Raw genomic sequence first — 20,027 nt, 5'->3', positions numbered from 1 at the left:
TTAGAAATTTAAATCTTTCTTAGTTCCACAGGGCATCAGTGAGATAAATATTTCAAGAGATATGGGAGCCTCATAAAGGGGGAGAAAAAGCTTCAGACTTGAGCCTGTTGCTACATATTCATAAGCATTTAAGCTACAATTTGAGCTGCCTCATCGGCATAAAAAACCCCTCCTCCATCTGTTCCTCTTCTATTAACTTTAAATATCTCTTTTATAGAAACTATCTCTTATAAATAATTTCAAATCTTGAACACCGCCAAGTACCGCCATGTCCTCGCCGTACCTCAAAAAGGACATGGCGGTACTTGAGGGAGTCCAGAGAAGAGCAACTAAACTGATAAGAGGTATGGAAAACCTCTCATATACTGACAGACTGAAAAAGCTGGGGCTGTTCTCCCTGGAAAAGCGGAGACTTAGAGGAGACATGATAGAAACCTTCAAGATCCTGAAGGGTATAGAAAAAGTAGACAGGGACAGATTTTTCAGATTACGGGGAACCACAAGTACAAGGGGGCACTCGGAAAAATTAAAAGGAGACAGGTTTAAAACAAATGCCAGAAAGTTCTTTTTCACCCAGAGGGTGGTGGACACATGGAACGCGCTTCCGGAGGCTGTGATAGGCCGGAACACGTTACAAGGCTTCAAAGAAGGTTTGGATAGGTTCCTAGAGGATAAAGGAATTGAAGGGTACAGATAAGAGTAGCGGTAGGTTATAGGGATAGTCTGGGACCATTGCTCAGGCAATGGGCCTGATGGGCCGCCGCGGGAGCGGACCGCTGGGCGAGATGGACCTCTGGTCTGCCTCAGCGGAGGCAACTTCTTATGTTCTTATGTTCTTATGAACACCATCCAAATCAATTTAAATCTTATGCGCTGAGAGCCAAACTCAAGAACTCCTAAGAAAACAGCAGTGTTCGGGAGCGACCATAACATTGCTTCCCCAGGTACATTACATAGAGAGTGAGCCTTCCAGGGCAGATAGAGAAGAATTCTTGAGTACCTGAATGTGAACCAAGTCTTAGGCTATAAGTGGTATATAAATACTAAAATAAATAAATGACTCGATCCAAACAGTACAGAGAAATGCTGGCAGCATCAAAGCTGAAAACCTGCAGTGTATCACAAGCCTGAAGCCATTCCTTTAGATATACATTATATCAGTACCATCTACTGGGTCACAAGTCTACCCCTGAGGAAGGCTTTCTAGTGGAAGCTGAAACATGGACCGTGCTGGGTCCAAAAATATAAGCAAAAAGACACGGCTTGGTGTTTTATATACGTGATATGTTTTATGATTATTTTTAATACATTGTAATTGTTCTAGAATTTGATGGTTTTTGTTTTGTTCTGCTCTGCATGGGGTTGAGTTTCTCTGTCTTTTGTGGACTAAGCGATATATGCCATTTATAGAACAGGGTTTAATGCCAGGAACTTTAGGCAAGGCCATACACACCAACAGAAACATGCTGCAAATCCGTGCATGTAAATTAAGCATGGATTCCCCCCACCCCCGTTCTATAACTAGACATGTAATGTGAAAAATTTCCCCCAACTACCTATAAACCTCCCATTTCTGTACCCCTTTTTTGGACTCACATGTAAAATTTAGGCATGGATATGTTAATTAAAGCCAATTAGCACCAATAATTGCTTGCTAAAATCCCAATTATTGTTGTTAATTGTGCAACCTAGCAGGACCAAGTTCCAATTCCATAATACAGTCTTCTTACCTCGGCTATTCTTCAAACATTATAGCTACAGAGTAGGACACCCAACTTGCACAATGAAATTTTCCAATCCTGGCAGGTAATTTTCCAACCCTGTCTTCAGATGTTACAGCCACAGGCCAGAAAGCTTTCCTAAAGGACTTTTACCACCTTCTCTGTGCCTGTCTACATTGTTTCTTCTCTAGGGTTTTAATTCCATCTAATTGGGCCCAACTATCCAGGTGATGCCTCTCCTAAGGTGACCTCTAGAGGGCATGTGCTTAAGAAGTACTAGGAGCAATCTATTTACTCTATTACATCTGAATATTCTCAATGAATATTCAGACAGACTGCCACAGAATTAGGAAGAGGTATGGCCAGTAGGAAAAAGGAGGCATTGATGCCCATATATAAGACTGGTGAGACCTCATTTAGAATATTGTGTAAATTCTGGAGACTACACTTTCAAAAAGATACAAAAAGGATGGAGTCGGTTCAGAGGAAGGCTATTAAAATGGTGCATGATCTTTGTCATAAGGTATATGGGGACAGTCTTAAAGATCTCAGTATGTACAGTATACTTTGTAGGAAATGCAGGAGAGGGGAGATATGATAGAGATGTTGAAATACCTAAGTGATGTAAATGCACATGAGTTGAGTCCCTTAAATTTGAAAGGAAGCTCTGGAATGAGGAGAGGGCATAGGATGAAGTTAAGGAAATACTTTTTTACAGAAAGGGTGGTAGATGCGTGGAACAGTCTCCCAGAAGAGGTGGAAGAGACAGAGACTGTGTCTGAATTCAAGAAAGCGTGGGATAGGCACTTGGGATCTCTCAGAGAGAGGAAGAGATAATAGTTACTGAGGATGGGCAGACTAGATGGGCCATTTGGTCTTTATCTGCCACCATGTTTCTAAGTTTCTATCTGGCTAATGCCAGGCATTTTGGGGTTCAAGGGCAAAAGAGGGGCAGAGCCAAGATTTGCATGTGCACTGTCGATCTTGAACAATGATATTAAGCTTTCTAGGTGCCAGTGCTGAATATCTTTCATACCCGGGAAACTCCAAACAAGCTAGTGAGTACCTGGATATTTGTTTCCATTACCCAGAAAGGAGCTAGCATTGAATATTTGCATCTAATTCAACCAAGGTAGCTAGAATAATAAGAGAGGTTCAACACTACTGGCTGAATATTGTCTCTCTTACTAAGAAATTTCATATCAGAATGCAAAAGAAATATGTATTTATGTTATGCATTTCATCCATAGATATTCTAAGAAGCCCTGAATTCCCTAGATACATGCATGCCTATTATTTATACTCCTGGAGTCCTCAGATATGAATCAATTTATCTTGCTCAGAACTGATGCCTTGATCACTCTTGCAGGTATAAAGCTCTTGCTACATCTTATCAGATTGATTATAACACTTGGGATAGAACAGAAAAGCCAGATGTTACAGAAAAGTTTACTTGTCCTTTATGCATTTATGCCATGGAGAGTCTAGGTGTTATTGTAGACCAGTGTTCTTCAACCTTTTTACACCTATGGACCGGCGGAAATAAAATAATTATTTCGTGGACCGGCAAACTAATAAGACTGAAATTTTTAAAAACCCCATTGCCGCCCTGTCCTCGCGAGCTCGGTCCCATTAACCATCTGATCCCATCCGCACAAGCCTCAAATAGTTATGATTTTATACTGAACATATTTTATTAAAGTATAAAATGAAACAATATTCTGTACAATTGTCATTTTATAAATATAAATAATACAGGGCAAGGATCAACAAAACCCCCGTCTCTCCTCCCCTTCTATCCCCTCTACTATCAAGAAAACTGAATAAGCCAAATTATTACAGAATGCTACACAAATATCATGCTAACAGAATACCGCAGTCACACGTGGCAGGACTGGTGTTAGGAGGAGTGCAACTAGGGCAACTGCCTCCTGGTCAGAAAAAACCCTAAGCCAGCTGGAAGCTAAAGACGCACTGCCTGGGCTTTGCACTCCCCAGTTATGTCTAACATCAGCTCTAGCAGGATACATATTTTAAATCTGATATATTCTAATCACAAGATAGAAATAAAATTATTTTTTTCTACCTTTTGTCGTCTCTGGTTTCTGCTTTCATCGTTTTTTCACTCTCTTCCATCCAGCATCTGCCCTCTGTCTCTTCAATCCAGCATCTGCCTCTTCCATCCACTGTCTGCCCTCTACCCCTCCCCCTACCCCTCCCATATGGTATCTGTGTTCTTTCTATGTCCCTCTCTCCTACACAAGATCTAGCATCTTTGTCCCTCTTTCCTTATTTTTCATTTGACCCCCCTTCCCAGCATCAATCTCTCTCTACCTTGTCATTCCTCTGTCTCTCCCCTTTCCCTCATCTAATCTCTCCATTCCATCCTGACTCCTTCCCCTCCTCCCTGCCAGCTGTTTCCTCCAATGTTCCAGCAGTACCTTCTCCCTTTCTTCCTCCCCTTATCCAACAGTAACTCTCTTTCTTTTCCCTTCCCCTTCTCCCCTGTCAGCAGTAGCCCCTTCCCCTCCCTTGTCCAGGAGTACTCCTTCTCCCTTTCCTCCTCCCCTTATCTAACAGTAATTCTTATCCCTTCCCTTTCCCTTCTCCCCTGCCAGCAGTAGCCCCTTCTCCTCCCTTGTCCAGGAGCACCTCTACTCCCTTCCCTCTCCAGCAAATGTTTCCTCGATGTAGGCTAGCGGCAGCTCTGTGTGCTTTTAACTTCGGCACACAGCTGCTCCTAAGCAGTATTTTAGCGCAGTTTCATGAGGCAGCCTTTGGTAGGCCGGCCCACTTCGATGATGCGATGTGGGCCGGCCTACCAAAGGCCCCGAGGCTGCCTCATGAAACCGCGCTAAAATACTGCCTAGGGGCAGCTGTGTGCCGAAGTTAAAAAGCACACAGACCTGCCGCTGTTTTTCTGGGGGTGCGGAGACATACGCGGCAGGAGTCGGTGGTGGCAGGCAGGAGTGCCGGCATAGCGACAGCAACAGGAAGTTGCACGTCAGCTGACGCCGGCACCTTTTGCTGCGGCGGGGTCCTGAATCCTTCGCGGACCGGCAAGATTTTTTTGCGGACCGGCACCGGTCCGCGGACCGGAGGTTGAAGAACTGTGTTGTAGACAATAAGTTGAAACCATTTGTGGCAGCCAGAAAAGCAAACAAGATGCTAAGAATTATTAGAAAAGGGATGATAAACAAGACTACAAATGTTATAAAGGGAGCCACCCAGGTTTGGAGTGTTTGGAGTGTTTTTTCAATAAAAGCTTTTCAATTAAAAAAAAAAAAAAGAAATGTGGAACTGGCTTCCTGATTCTGTCAGATTGATAGGTCAGTTACAACAATTTCATAAAGTCCTAAAAACAGTTACCTAAAGATTAAACAAATTGATTGCCCTACAACACTTATTTTCTCCTATGCTCTTGTTTGTTAATTACTTGTAAACTGAGTCGAGCTCAGTTGGGAGATGACCCAGTATATATATCGAAGACTAGATTAGATTAGGGTTGGGGATGTAGAACCAAAGGTAAGAGGAGTTAGGAGTCGAAAGCAGAGTTTGCCGTAGAGATTCGGGCAGCTTGTTCCAAGCATACAGTGCAGCAAGGCAGAAGGGATGGAGTCTGGAGTTGGCAGTTGAACAGAGGGCACAGATAAAAGGGATTTACCAGCTGAGCGGATTTTAATCATTTGTTTTAACAGTCAGGTGAGTTATTACAAACAAAGAGGGAAACCGTAAGCAGCAAGTCACTTGCAAGTTTTCAAAACAGCATATAGCTGTATCACTGTGATCTCTTAGTCAGCTCAAAAAATGGCCACATTCAAGCCGACTAAGAGATCACAGTGATACAGCTATATGCTGTTTTGAAAATTTACAAGTGACTTGCTGCTTACATTTTTCCTCTGGCTGATTTAAGAACATAAGAATTGCCGCTGCTGGGTCAGACAAGTAGTGCATCGTGCCCAGCAATCCACTCCTGTGGCAGCCCTTTGATCAAAGACCAGTGCCCTAACTGAATCTAACCTTACCTGCATATGTTCTGGTTTAGCAGGAACTTGTCTAACTTTATCTTGAATTCCTGGAGGGTGTTTTCCCCTATAACAGCCTCCGGAAGATTGCTCCACTTTTCTACCACTCTCAGGGTGAAGAAGAACTTCCTTATGTTTATATGGAATCTATCCCCTTGAGAAAGCTTTAAGTGAAACAGCTAGGCCACCATTGGGCCATCAAAGATAAGTATGCTTCCTTATGGGGTAATTTGTTTTGTCTTATGATTGCCCTTTGTTTATATTGGGAATATAATACTTAAGCTTTTTTCATCCATTCATTACAGCAAGACATTTTGTAAAATGAAACTAATATGGGTAGCAGAATATTCATATAAAAAAATATTTTTTAAAAAATATTTATTCACATTCTGGTGAGGTTTTTTGACCTGTACCCCACTAACTTGTCTTTGCAAAAAACTCCGGTTTTTTGACAAAGGGGACTTTGAAGTCTTTTTCCCTCGTTTCATCCACTAGTATCACTATTACTGTTGTTACTTTTTGATGCTTGTATGCAAATACACACACACACTCACAGGGCTGTAGCAAGGTATATGCGAGCAAGGGAGGCAGGGACTCCAAAATTGTTTTCTATCCATTGCCTTCCTTGCTTAGCTGCAGTGCAGTTGGTGGAATGGGAGTTTGGGGGGGGGGAGTGTTGCACAGGGTGCATTTCTGGCTTGGGACAGCCCTGCACACACATACATGTTGTCACTGAATCTCGTAACCCTTTGAATTTATTTGATTCTACACAAACTGATAGATTTTCATATGAGTGAACGTTATAATTTTCATTCATTTTAGAGCTTTAATTTGGTTCATTATTAAATTAAATCATGAAAAGAAGAATGATTTAAAAATTTAACAAGCCACTTACTGCCTCTACGACCTAAAGAAATATTGATTATTCCCTTTCTAGTTCCATTAGTCAGTGGACGTGGGATTTGACGATCTCGGTCTTGAAATCAGGGAGGCTGCTTTGTAAAGAGAGAATTCTCTTTCTAGATGATGGCAGGTGTCCTTTGTTTCTTCCTTGTCTCTTTCACATTTCACCCTTTTTAAGCTGGTGCTTTTAGCTGCTGGCTGATACTCAGAGGAATTCAACTGGTGACTGCATTCCCCATCCTGCCTTCTTAAGAGGGTTATGTTTCTGGCAGATTGGCAATTCCTAGAGAAACTAATCTGCATAGAACTTTAAAAATTTGCAACAAGTGCTTATATTAACACAGATTTTTTTTTTTCATTGCGTTTAGGGGCAGTGGGTTCTTTTTTTTCATTTGTTTCTAGAATCATAGAAGTTTCAGTATTTAAATTGTAGGTGAAGCAGTTTTATTGGACTAAAAACGTATCTTTGACAAATTGTTGATAGCATCCCTTCATCATGTCATTGAAAGTAGAGAATGACACGGTGGCGGTTTACCCGCGGCCACCGCATTTTAGCTGCGGGTCACCGCCGAAAACGGGGAAGAAAACTAGCAGTCGCTGCGGCGACGGGGACAAGGCCATTCACCGCCCGCGGGGCGGTGAATGGGTCTTGTCCCCGCAGTGAGGCATGAAGGATCGCGCGGTCCCCGCAGCTCACACCCGCCTGCCCAATCGATTCTAGTGTTTAGCCAGCTCTCTCCCTTCTCCTCACCTTAGTTTGTAGATTTTCTTTTTCGGCGACCCGCACGCTATCAAAGAGCCGCTGCTGCTCAGTTTCGATCTTCTGCTCTGACGCAACCGGAAACAGGAAGTTGCAGCAGAGCAGAAGATTGAACACTGAGCAGCCGCGCGTGTGCGGCTCTTTGGGAAAGCGTGCAGGTCGCTGAAAAAGAAAGCCTGCAAATTAAGGTGAGGAGAAGGGAGAGAGCTGGCTAAACACTAGGATCGATTGGGCAGGCGGGTGGGGGCTGCGAGGACCATGCGATCACCCGTGTTCCCGGCTCAGACTGTAAGGAGGGAGTGAAAGGGAAAAGGATTCTGGGCCAAGGGGATGAAAACGGAAAGAAAAACCCACAGCAGGAAAGAAAGGGAAGGACAGGCAGGTGAGCCAGATGCTAGAAGGAGGGGGGGGGGGAAGAAAGAGGGAAAAAAGCTAGATGGGGTTGAAAAGAAGAGACACACTGGTATGGAAGAGGAAGATAGGGGAAATCTGGACACAGGAAGGTAACAGAAAGAGGGGAAATTATGTGCATGGGGCATAGGGACAGAGACAAAAAGGGGACATGCCATGGGGATGGTATATGGACACAGGGGGGGGCAATGGCAGATACATAGGGGAGATATTAGAAATGGGGAAAATAGGAGCACAGAAGCGAGATGGTTTGTGGGGATGGGACAGGGATCGATCTCGCAGGCTCCAGTGGCTTGCACAAATTACATTGTAACGTGCCATGAAAATAAGAGGGAGGAAGGTAGATAGATAGGCCACGCGAGAGGAGCTGAAGGGTAGTAGAAAGGAACAGATGGTAAAGGAGGGAGGGAAGGAATTCAATGAGAAGATGTGGAAAGCAGAAACCAGACAACAAAGGTAATATTTAACTAAGTTTTAAAGTTTTAAAGAATGTTTCCTTTATACGTAAATAAAGAAAAGTATATAAAATCGTACCCGTTTGAGGCTTTTATGTATGCAGCGGTGACGGTGACGGGGCGGTGAATGGGGTTGCAGTGGCGGTGACGGGGCGGTGAATGGGGTGGCAGTGGCGGTGACGGGGCGGTGAAGGGAATGGCGGTGACGGGGCGGTGCAGAGGATGGTGAGACGGGGACGGGGCGGTGACGGGGACCAATTTTTTCACCGTGTCATTCTCTAATTGAAAGCTTGAGCAAATCCCCCCCCCCCCCAAACATTAAAGGGCAAATTCTATAAGATGCGCCTAATTAGGCACTGTTCAGCGCGATTCAAGTAAAACTGGGTGCTGTTTAGTGAATCACGCTGAGCGGCACCTATTTGGGCACCTATTTTGGAGGCGCCCAATAAATAAGCCAGCTCTAGGTACAACTAAAAGTTAGGCACCCATGCAGCGATTCTGTAAGAAGGCACCTAACATGTAGCCACGCCCACTCCTAACACGCATAGCGCCTAATTTTTTGAAGGCCGCCTAAATGTATAAAGGCGCCTTGTTACAGAATCGCATTTTCATGATAGGCGCCTAGGTTTCAATCAGTGCTGATTAAAACGCTTAATTGAGCTTGTTCTTCAATTGAGATAGGCGCTTATCTAGTTGGGTGCCTCCCAAATAGATGACTAAACCAACTTTAGGCCCTGGTTACAGAATTTGGGCCTAAGGGCCTGTTTTACAAAGCCGCAGCACGGTAACGGCCCCAAAGCCCATAGAGATTTAAAGGGCTTCGGGGCTGTTGCCGGGCGGCAGCTGCTAGCACGGCTTTGTAAAACAGGCCCTAAGTTATTCCAATAAAATGTTGTAACACATCCTAGTTGAAGATAATTAGTTAATGTTATTACATTTTCATGGGAAAATACTGGGGAGGTGTGAGGGAGTAATGCCTTACCACCCCCCTCCCCAACAGCATAAGAATGTAATATGAAATGCAAGAATACAAAGATCTCTCTCATCCTACCAATTATCCCTCTGTTTGCTTTCAGATTTCAGATAGGTAAACTATTTAAATATGTAGCCAGTAATATTACCAGACTGAACTCTGTGGTTCCTTGAACAAGTTTCTTTCTTGAAATGAGCTGTTAGGTTCATAGTCTTTAGAAAAGAGTCTATAAAGAGTTTTTAAATAACTCAGAGAATTTTTTTAAAATAATATGATTATATTAAAATAAGATTCAATAAAAATAATAAAATATAAATTTAGTGAGAGGTAGGTGGGTTGGGTTCAAGCCAGTGACGTGAGCAGGAGCAGGTGAAAAGGAATTATTTCAGAAGAAAACCCGAAGTGGGTAAATAGCTCCACAATCTGAGGCTTGTAACCCTTGTAGAAGAAACACCTTCAGTGTCATTTCTCTCTTTATCAGTGGTTGTAGTCTCGTGAGATCACAGGAACTCATAGCATGGCTGCACAGCATGGCTCTGCATGGGGCAGGAGTGTACGAAGATCGCTCCTGCCCCGCATCACCGCTAGACCACAAGGTAAGGTCTGGGGGTGGGTCAGAGTCGGGCCAAAAGTTATTTGCAAATTTTCCTTATTCGCAGGCCGGCTTTGCCCCTAACCCCCGCGAATATGGAGGGAGGAGTGTATGTGTTTTCAACCAACTGCTAATGTCTTACTACTTTAGTGAGCATCCAACATATATGGTGTTCTAAAGAATAGCCTTACTGGGTCAGACCAATGATCCATCAAGCCCAGTAGCCCGTTCTCACAGTGGCCAATCCAGGTCACTAGTACCTGGCCAAAACCTTAGGAATAGTAATATTCCATGCTACCAATCCAGGACAAGCAGTGCCTCCCCCCCATGTCTTTCTCAATAACAGACTATGGACTTTTCCTCCAGGAACTTGTCCAAACCTTTCTTAAAACCAGCTACACTATCCGCTGTTATTAACAATGTCAATTATTTTGTACAAAAAGGAGTGAGGTTTGTGACTAGGCACAAGTGATGGAAATTATTTCCAGAAAGTTTGTTTTTGTAAAGTTTTTATTGATCAAATTTTATATTTTTATAACCAAGCAAAATGCTTGCACAGAAAAGTGAAGCAAAACAAAGCAAAAATAATTATAATAGAATCATTTGAGTCCTTATGATAGAAAATATCACTTAAGTCCACAATAATAAACCCAAGACAACAAACCAGAAGTAGAAAAAAATAATATTAGAATATTGCTTCATGATGAGTTAACATCTGTATATACACCAACTTGATTTCCCACAATACATTTCACTACCAAGAATAAAGAAAGGTGAGAAGACTCAAAAAGAAATATTTTATAGATTGATACCTAACAACACACTTACAGGGATATCTAAGAAAAAAACCCCAAGAAGCACCTAACTGAAGTACTTCTGGTTTCAAAAATAAGAACTGCCTAGGTCTTTTTTTAGCATCCCTAGATATATCAGGAATAATTTAAACATGTTGCCTCCAAAAAGTCTTATTTCTATTCTTAAAGAACATTTTCAACATACTACTACTATTTATCATTTCTTTAATGCTGAAAGGTGTACACAGCACTGTATATTTAACATACAATAGACAGTCCCTGCTCAGAAGAGCTAACAATCAAATTTGACAGGCAGGATAGCTCAGGGTTGGAGAGATTATGGTAGAGGAAATGATGCAGCGGGTTCAGGTATCCGACAGCAATGAGTGGGAGTTCACGACACAGTGGCAATCAAAGTTGTCCAAAGATTCCAAAATGTCAGAAACATTAAGAGTTCTACCTTGACCCAACTTATTCTGTTGCTCCTAAAAATTTAATGGCAAATAATACATTTGCAAAAAAAGGTGGTAAATTTTCTTCAGAGATCCTAAGGACCTCCTTGAGGTACCTCTTAAGCATGTCACTGGGTGTAACAGCAAAGACATGCGGAAAGTTCAAGAAGTGTGGATTATTTATCCAAATATGGTTTTCAAAAGACTCTGATTCACTTCTTAAACTTATAACATCTTTTATAATTGAGGTTTGATCCCTCTGAGTCTCTGCCACATCTTTCTCCAATATTTCAACATGAGTTGTCAATACTTCAGTCTCAATAAATTTGGTCCAATAGCCAAATCTGAGGTCATAATATCATCCCAAAGCCAACTATTGAATTCCAAAGACTGTCCAGGGTAACATCAGACAGTTTAGCTAAAAGAAAAACTGGGAGTTATGTTGTATGTACTGTAGGAGTTGTAGCAAGTCACTCCTGACCTTCCTGGGAGACTTTAAACTTTTATCCATTGGAAGTTGAAATCGGAGCAATCTCTATCAGGGCACTCTTCCCAGTCGTACTTGTTGGCTGTTCAGAAACCTCATTCAGCACAGTATCTGCAGCACTTCCTGGTGGTGGCACTGGTAGTCTCAACAGCAGCAGAAGTAGAAGTAAGGAAGAAGTAGGGAACTACAGGTTTGTAATTCTGACTTCCGTGGTAAGTAAATTAATGGAAACTCTTTTAAAACAGAGAATACTGGTGTTTCTGAAACCCAGTGGATTACAGGACACAAAACAACATGGATTCACTAGATGTAGTCTTGTCAGGACAAATCTGATCAATTTATTTGACTGGGTGACCAGAGATTTGCATAGAGGGAGTAAGCTAGATATGTACCACGCAGGTGTCTAATAAATAACCTGAGGATCCTCAGTATAGGCCCCAAAGTGATGGACTGGATTAGGAACTGGTCGAGTGGAAGGCAACAGAGGATAGTGGTCAATGGAGATCACTCTGAAGAAAGGGATGTTACCAGTGGTATGCTTAAGGTTCGGTTATTGGGCCTGTTCTTTTTACATTTTTGTAAGCAATATTGCTGAAAGACAGGTAAGATTTGCTTCTTTGTGGATGATACTAAAACTTGCAATAGAGTAGACACCCTTTATGATGTGAATAACATTAGGAAAGACGTAGTGAATCTTGAATGGTCTGGAATCAGGCAGCTAAAATTTAATGCTAAGAAATGCAAGGTGAGCTGCAGAAACTTGAAGGAATGGTACAGTTTAGGAGGAAAGAACTTTTGTGCACAAAAGAGGATTGGACTTGGGTGTGATAGTATGGCCACCTTAAGATCATCACAAACAGGTTGAAAAGATGACAGCAAAAGCTATAAGATTGCTAGGGTGCATAGGGAGAGATATGGTCAGTAGGAAAAAAGGAGTTATTGATGTCCCTGTATAAGATTCTGGTGAGACCCTATTTAGAATATTGTGTACAATTCTGGAGATTGCACCTTCAAAAAGATATTCTCTCCCAGTGGAAGTGGTAGAGACAAAGACTGTGTCTGAATTCAAGAAAGCATGGGACAACCACATGAGATGTTTTAGGGAGAGGAAGAGATAGGCGGCCTGGATGAGCCATTTAGCCTTTAACTGACATCATGATTCTATGTCAAGTATTTGGATCCTTTTCTAGAAAGATTTTAATATAAGATCTGAGGGTTAATTTTCCGGAGATCCTATATAGTGGTTGTCAATTTTGTTGCTGTTTATAACAGGTCGTACACATTTAAGGAAGCCAGATAAAGGAATAAAAGAATTGGAGGATGAAACAATAATTTCAGAAAGGCTATGTACTATAAAAGTATACATATAAATATGGAAGCATGAACAAAAATATAGTATTATCTATACAGATACATTCTATAAATATGTATCATATATAGTCTCCTTTTACGAAGTTGCGTTAACAGCTTTATCGCATGCACCTTTTTAGCACGCGCTAACCCCCGCGCTAGCTGAAAAACTACCGCCTGCTCAAGAGGAGGCGGTAGCGGCTAGCGCGGCTTCGTAAAAGGAGCCCGTAGTGTACAGAAAATTACTTTTCTCTGTACAATTAGGATCTCATGATTTTTTTCACTGCCTCGATGAACTCTTTGTTTCTCAGAGTGTAGATGATGGGATTAAACAAAGGAGTCAACACATTATAGAATACAGCTACCAATTTATCTTGTAGAAATGGATGGTTCCCTGTTGGCCTAACATACATGTATATAGCACATCCAAAGAACATTGTAACCACTGAGATATGGGAGGCGCAGGTCGAAAATGCTTTATAACGCCCAGATGCTGAAGGGATTTTTAATATGGTTTGTGTAATAAAAACATAAGAGATACAGATAAAACAGAAGGGAACAATGAGTACTAGTGAAGTAAGTACCAAAGAGGTCATTTGTGTTATAAAGTCGCTTACACAAGAAAGTTCCAGTAGTGGTCCTGTATCACAGAGAAAATGATTAATCTCATTGTTGCCACAAAAAGGCTGTTGCGATACTAAAATTATGGGCACAAAAGTCCAGAGGAACCCAATAGCCCAGCATATAGAGGCAAGACGGAAGCAGACCCTGTTACTCATTAACATGTGATAATGAAGGGGCTGACAAATAGCAAGGTATCGATCATAGCCCATGATGGTGAGAAGGAAGCAATCAACTGAGCCAAAAAAGAAGAAGAAAAAAAACTGCACAAAGCAACCTGTGAAAGAAATGGAGTTAACTTTAGACAGGAAACCAGAAAGCATTTTCGGCACTGTGGAACTTGTATACCCAATTTCAACAAAAGACAGGTTCCCGAGAAAGAAGTACATGGGCTTGTGAAGAGAAGAGTTGGACCACACCAACACGATGACTACTATATTCCCAAACAAAGTGAAAGTATAGACTACTAAGAAAAATGTAAATAAAAATGGCTTTATATCTTCATTGTTGGAGAGTCCACGGAGAATAAACTCTTTCACTTTTGTATGGTTTGCACCCAACATGTTGCCAATTGAATGATGTATCTAAAAGGAAAAAAAGAACCGTTAACTTCAGAATAAAAAGTTCATTCATAATCCCCCATCCCCCCCCGGACCCCCTTAACGTGGTTTAGTTGGATAGCTGGATGGCTCCTGCCTGTGTCCGGCCAGCAGGCCCACCTTCGAAGGAAAGTCAGGCCTGCCCCTTCCAAGTGCATCTTGGGATGGACCGGAGAAGGGCCTAAGGGCCTGATTGGTCCAGGCGCTTAAGGCCCCTCCTGTAAACACCTGGGCCAACTGGAATGTTAGGCCCATCTCCCAGTGCATTCTGGGATATACTGGGAGTAGCCTAAGATTCCGATTGGCCAGATCCCTTAGGCCATCCTCCTTAGGAAGGGGGATTACGGGTTCCCTGGGTCTCTGAGCTGATCGCATCAGCCGATCCAGAACGTATACTTGTTTTGACTTGGTCTAAGTCAAAATGTATAAGGCCTTTTTTGACAGAAAATCTTTTTTTACCAGTTGGGTGAAAGTGCCAGTTGCTTGAATATTGGATAATTGGGATTCCACTTCAATTTCTGCCTAAACAAACTAACCCCCTCTTTTATTAAGCTCAGCATTGAGTTCACGTTGCTCAGCAGTGCAGCTTGACAAAAGAGAGGGTACGATGTTCTCAATATACAGTATACCTTCACCTCAATGTAATGGTACTCAGGCATCTAGGTACCACTGTTGAATATATTTGATTATTGGGTAATTCCTGGAAGGCCACTGAGAACATAAAAATCCTGTGTCATTACCCATATAGGAGACAGCATTGAAAATTTGGATTTAATTCAGCCAAGTTGGCTGCAATTAAAAGAAAGGCTGTACTCTGCTGGCTTTAAATTGCCTTCATTACTAAGCAATTTTATATCAGCATAAAGGAAATATGTATTTATGTTCTACATCTCACAAACATATATTCCCATAAGCACTGACTTCTCTAGATATTGACACACCTATTATTTTCTTGGAGTCCTCAGAGATGCATCAATTTATTCCGTCCAAAATTAATGTGAGTTCTGTCTTGAGTATTGTTTCATGTACACAACTCTTGCTTCATCTTATCTGATTGATTTTAACAGTTTAATTATTTTTTTTTTTTAATACTTGGGAAAGAACAGAAAATCCAGTGCTTTAGAAGATGTCTGTCTTCTGTGCACACGCCACAGATAATATATTTAAAGTTTCTACAAGGGGCCACTGAAAAGTTCTCAGCCAAACCAAGATGGGAATGATGTAGAGTCATGACATGTACAACTTTTCTTGACACTTTTTGTTTCAAAGAGGCTAATGCATCTAGTAAATGGGCCCAAGTATAGGGAAACCAAGCCATTGTGACATAACCGATGAGGTTGGCTCTTAGGCATTAGTGAAATGAGGCATTATGATATCATAATATGAGGAAATGCTGAAAGGTTCTCAGCCCACCTAAAAAGGGAATCATATGGAGCCATGAAAGTTACAAGTTATTCCACACTTTCCTTGACATTTCTCGTTTCATTTCATAACATTGAAATGAAAAGTGTCAAGAAAAGTGTGGAGTAACTTGTAAGTTTCATTACTCCATGTCATTCTCTTCTTGGTTGGGCTGAGAACTTTCCAGTGGTTCCTCGCAGTGCGAAGATGCCAACTCCTCCCCTCCCCCAAGTCATGCCCCCTTTGCAAAAACATAAAAACTATAGGGCTCCTTTTATCAAACAGTGGTAAAGCCTTTTACTAAGGGCCAGGGAGGTAAATACTCTGATGCTCATAGGAATTGAATGCGCGTCAGAGCATTTCCCTTGCCGGCCTGTGGTAAATGGCTCTACCACTGCTTGAAAGTTAGGCATATAACTCAAATAACAACTCGGTTCCGTAAAAAGTAGGCACTGAGGCCAAAGCGCCTACACTAAAAGTGGGCATGGTTAGGGGCGGAATATGGACCTGTCTTTTAGTTAGGTGCCTTTTATATGTTAGGTGCTCTTAGGCTGTGACATTGGTGCCTAAGTTTAGGCGAGCAAAACCCTGCCATAAATTGGGGATACCTAAATGTTAGGATGCTGAGTGTTGCCTAAGAATGCTTAGGCGACACAAAGGGCCTATTTTACACAGCCTTGCTAGCGGCGGCTGCGTGGTAATGGCCCCGAAGCCCATAGAGATTTATAAAACATGCCCAAAGTGTGATTCTATAATTAATGACTACGTTTTATAGGATCGGTGCTGATAATCGGCTAATTTATGGATATTCAGGGGACGAACTTTAATTAAATGGTGACAGAGGACTTTAGCACAGACTGGTGAGGTAAATGCATAGAATTCCTATGGCGTCGGAGCATTTAACTTGGCCCTTGCTAAAAACCTCTAGTGCCGTTTAGTAAAACCCAGCATTTGTGTAAGCTCTGAATATCACCCTTAACTAACGTGACCATGTGTCCCGTTTTGAATGGAGCCATCCCATTTATAGGGAGCCTATCTCCTTGTCCCAAAGCACAGCTTCAGGATGCCGAAATGTCCCGTTTTCAGGGGCCTGACCCCACCCCCTCCCCGGTACCTTTTATTAATCCTGGTGGCGCCTCCTGATGTCTTCCAACAGCAGCAGAGCAGCACGCCTGCCTAGTCCCTCACTGCTCAAGGAATGGCTGCCTTCAGTTCTCGCGAGTCCCGTGAGAACTGACAGCAGCCAATCAGTGAGCGGTTCAGCACCAGGCAGGCACACCGCTCTGCCGTAAGACATCAGACATACGCACTGTGCTGAATTTGGTCATCAATTCACTGATCTGTCTTGGTTCATGCTTGAGCAAATTCCTTGGGATTTCAGGGGGGATAGACAGGCCCATTTGAATCTCAGGGAACAATATTGGATTTTCCAATTACAATCTGTCCATCTCAACGGCCTTAATGAAGGCGTGGAATGGAATACCATTGTTTAACAGGGCCATTTGGATTTTATTCGTGTTTTGGGTTTCAGTGTGTGTTTGTGTGTGGGGGGGGGTTCTTTGGCTGTGGCTTTTTAATTGGTTCAGTTTGTATGTCGAGTATGGATGGGTGGGTTATTGCCCTTGTGTGAGAGTGGTTGATTGGTTGGGTTGTATGATTGGTTGGTTTGTGCATGACGTCACCTGTAGATTCGTTTTAGGCGGCGTGCTCTTCTGTTCGGGCACCCCGCCCTCCAGCCGTCCCCTTTGTTCGTGTTCCGTCGGGAGTCAGGTTCCTGAAGAAGGGCTTCTCCCGAAACCAGCGCGGTTGAATCTTTCCTCTTGGCGCGGTTGTTTGCGTTGTTCAGTCTGTGAGATAGCTTCAGATAAGTATTATGTTGTTTTTTTGATAGTTTTTGTATGGTTTTTTTATTTTGTTGCGCGTTCTTGGGGGGTCTGGCTGGCAGGGTTTGTGTGGGGGTCGTTCAGGTTATTTGTGTTGAGTTTGATTTATTCACTTTTGATTGATTGATTTGTTTGATTTCAGCACACCCGGGGTGCTCGATGATGGTGTGTGGGTGGAGGCTTACCGCCTTGACCCAGAGGTGAAGTGTCGGAGTTGCGCTCCTATCACTGAGGGTTCACACTGAGAGCACCCTATAACATAATATAATGTATTATATATAATTATATATCGTCCATTATATATATTTCCCCATTTTGGTTTGTAAGGTGTGAGCCAATTTTGGTGTCCTGAGCGTCCCTCACACAAACCTTGATGTGACTCGGTTGCCTTTTTGTTTTCACTATTTTAGGATTTTTTTGGCATATCCGGAGTGTATTGTTGTTGTAAGACATCAGGAGACAGCTGCTGTGATGGGGGTGGGGGGATCTGGTGTCCAGGGTCTAAGGTACCAGGGGGCGGGGCTGGGGTATGAGGGGGGGGAAATAAATGGTCATGTTACCCTTAATCAGCTATGCTATAGCCAGCTCTGTAAACCCGTAAATTCAATGCCAAAGCCCAATTTCTGGGCATAATGCTGGCCACACCAAATGCCTGAATATCGAGCCTTTTATTTCTATCAGTATAATTTACCACAGTGGCATTCAGAATAAAAGGATTTAAATCATTTTGTTTTAACAGTCAGGGAGCCTGCTGAATTTCATGAGATCTAGTTAGTTATTTGCTCATTTTCCCTTCCAGAAACTATAATGCATTTATTTATAATATTTCTAGACCACCTAAAACTAAGCGGTTAACAGTTGAAAAACATTCACAATAATTCACACAGAATACATTTACAAAGTGCATTCAAATAACATTGCAATTACATAGCAATCTCAACCCCTAAAAATAGTTTCGAGAGCTCAACAAATTTACACATTAGCCATCACTGTATATAAAGTGCAATAACCGCAGCTTAAAATTCTTCAAATAAACCTACCAGGTAGGTTTTTTTTAGTTTTTTTTAGCCTCCACAAACAGTTGTGTCTTCAACATCTTTCTAAATTGTAAGCGGTCAGAACAGGTCCTCAGGATACCAGGGAGGGAATTCCAAAATTTGATCCCTGCTATGGACAACATTGCCACTCTGGATTTAACATACCGGATTTCAGAGGTTAATCTCATAGTACCCTCAGACCTTAAGTTCTTCCTTTGGCTCCCACAAAGATTGAAAATTCAAAGGAACAGATCCATAGAAGCTCTGATATATCAATGGCAACATTTTATTACAAATCCTTTGCGGCACTGGAAGCCAGGGCAACTATTTTAGCACAGGGGTAATAGGTTCTGTGCGTGAGATTCCTGAGATCAACCTTGCAGTAGAATTCATCAATTGCTGTAATACTTTATATCTAATTTTAGTCGTTCCCAAATAAAGCATATTACAGTAATCTAGGTGTGTCAAAATCAATACCTGTACCACCAAATGAAAGTCGTATGGCAACAGCATTGGCTTTAACTAATAAAGTGTCCGTAACTGTGAGTACCCATCCTGGATAATCCTGACATGTAAGTGATAAGAGGGCAACACAGACATTCGTACAATGATCCAACACAAACAAAAAACACACACACACACACACTTGTCACTGATGAATGTTATAATTTTTCAATATATATTTTAGTGTTTCCTCTTTGGTTGCTTCCTTATTAGATTAAACACTGAGTTTTACTAAACTACAGAAAAGCTTCTTACCGCAGGCTTGTGAGGTAAATGCTCCAATGCTCATAGGAATTGAATGAGCCCTAAATCATGAAAGAAGAATGATTGAAGACTCGGTGTGCACCTTCCTTGACTGAGGTCATAAAGTCTTGAGGACCAAATGAAACATTTGATGATTCACTTTTCAGTTCCATAAATTAGGAAGATGCAGAAGTTGATGATATGATTCTGGAAATCTGGAAGCTGCTTTATCAAGAGAGAAATCTCTTTTGAGATGATGGTTGGTGTCCTCTGTCTCTACCTTGCCTCTTTCTCATTCCACCCTTTTTCAGCTGGTGGTTTTAGCTGCAGATTGATACTCACAGGAATTCAGCTGGTAACTGCAATCCCCATCCTGGCTTCTTTATAGGGTTATGCTTATGGCAGGTTGGCAATTCCCAGAGAAACTAATCTGCAAGTTACTGATTATGGAATCTTAACATTTGGAGACAATGCTTGGTTTATATTAACATAGATTTTTTTGGGGGGTGGGGTGAGGGAGTTCGAGTTTTTCAATATCATCTGTCTCTAGCAATCTTAGAAGTTTCAATATACAAGTTGTAGGTCATGCCATTCAATTGGACTAAGAAAGAGAGCCATTTTTTATATGATGCCGAAATCCAAGTTTGGATGTTTTGCAGAAGACTCACAAAAATCCAGTACCAAAGCTACCCATAGTCAAAACTGCAAAACACCTATTTTGCTTTTTTTGAAAATGACCATTTTCAGATGTGCATCTATCATTCTGAACTATTTTTGAAAACAAAACAAAAAAAATATCCAAAAGGAAAATGCACA

General features: G+C 41.9%; 1 protein-coding gene across 1 annotated transcript; it reads right to left on the bottom strand.

Annotated features, from left to right (window-relative positions):
• Positions 1-13,183: 13,183 nt before the first annotated feature.
• Positions 13,184-14,107, bottom strand: LOC117349691 (olfactory receptor 11H4-like). The gene has a single exon (XM_033923282.1). The coding sequence runs from the start codon at positions 14,105-14,107 to the stop codon at positions 13,184-13,186; it is 924 nt and encodes a 307-aa protein (XP_033779173.1).
• Positions 14,108-20,027: the final 5,920 nt, after the last annotated feature.

Source organism: Geotrypetes seraphini, chromosome 16 (assembly GCF_902459505.1).
Source record: "Geotrypetes seraphini chromosome 16, aGeoSer1.1, whole genome shotgun sequence".
Taxonomy (NCBI): domain Eukaryota; kingdom Metazoa; phylum Chordata; class Amphibia; order Gymnophiona; family Dermophiidae; genus Geotrypetes; species Geotrypetes seraphini.
Note: the sequence above shows the minus strand (reverse complement) of the source record. Positions and strands in the feature narration are given on the sequence as shown.

Bases quoted from the DNA above. Each gene is read 5' to 3' on its own strand.
- LOC117349691 (XM_033923282.1), bottom strand. From the start codon at position 14,107: ATGTTGGGTGCAAACCATACAAAAGTGAAAGAGTTTATTCTCCGTGGA.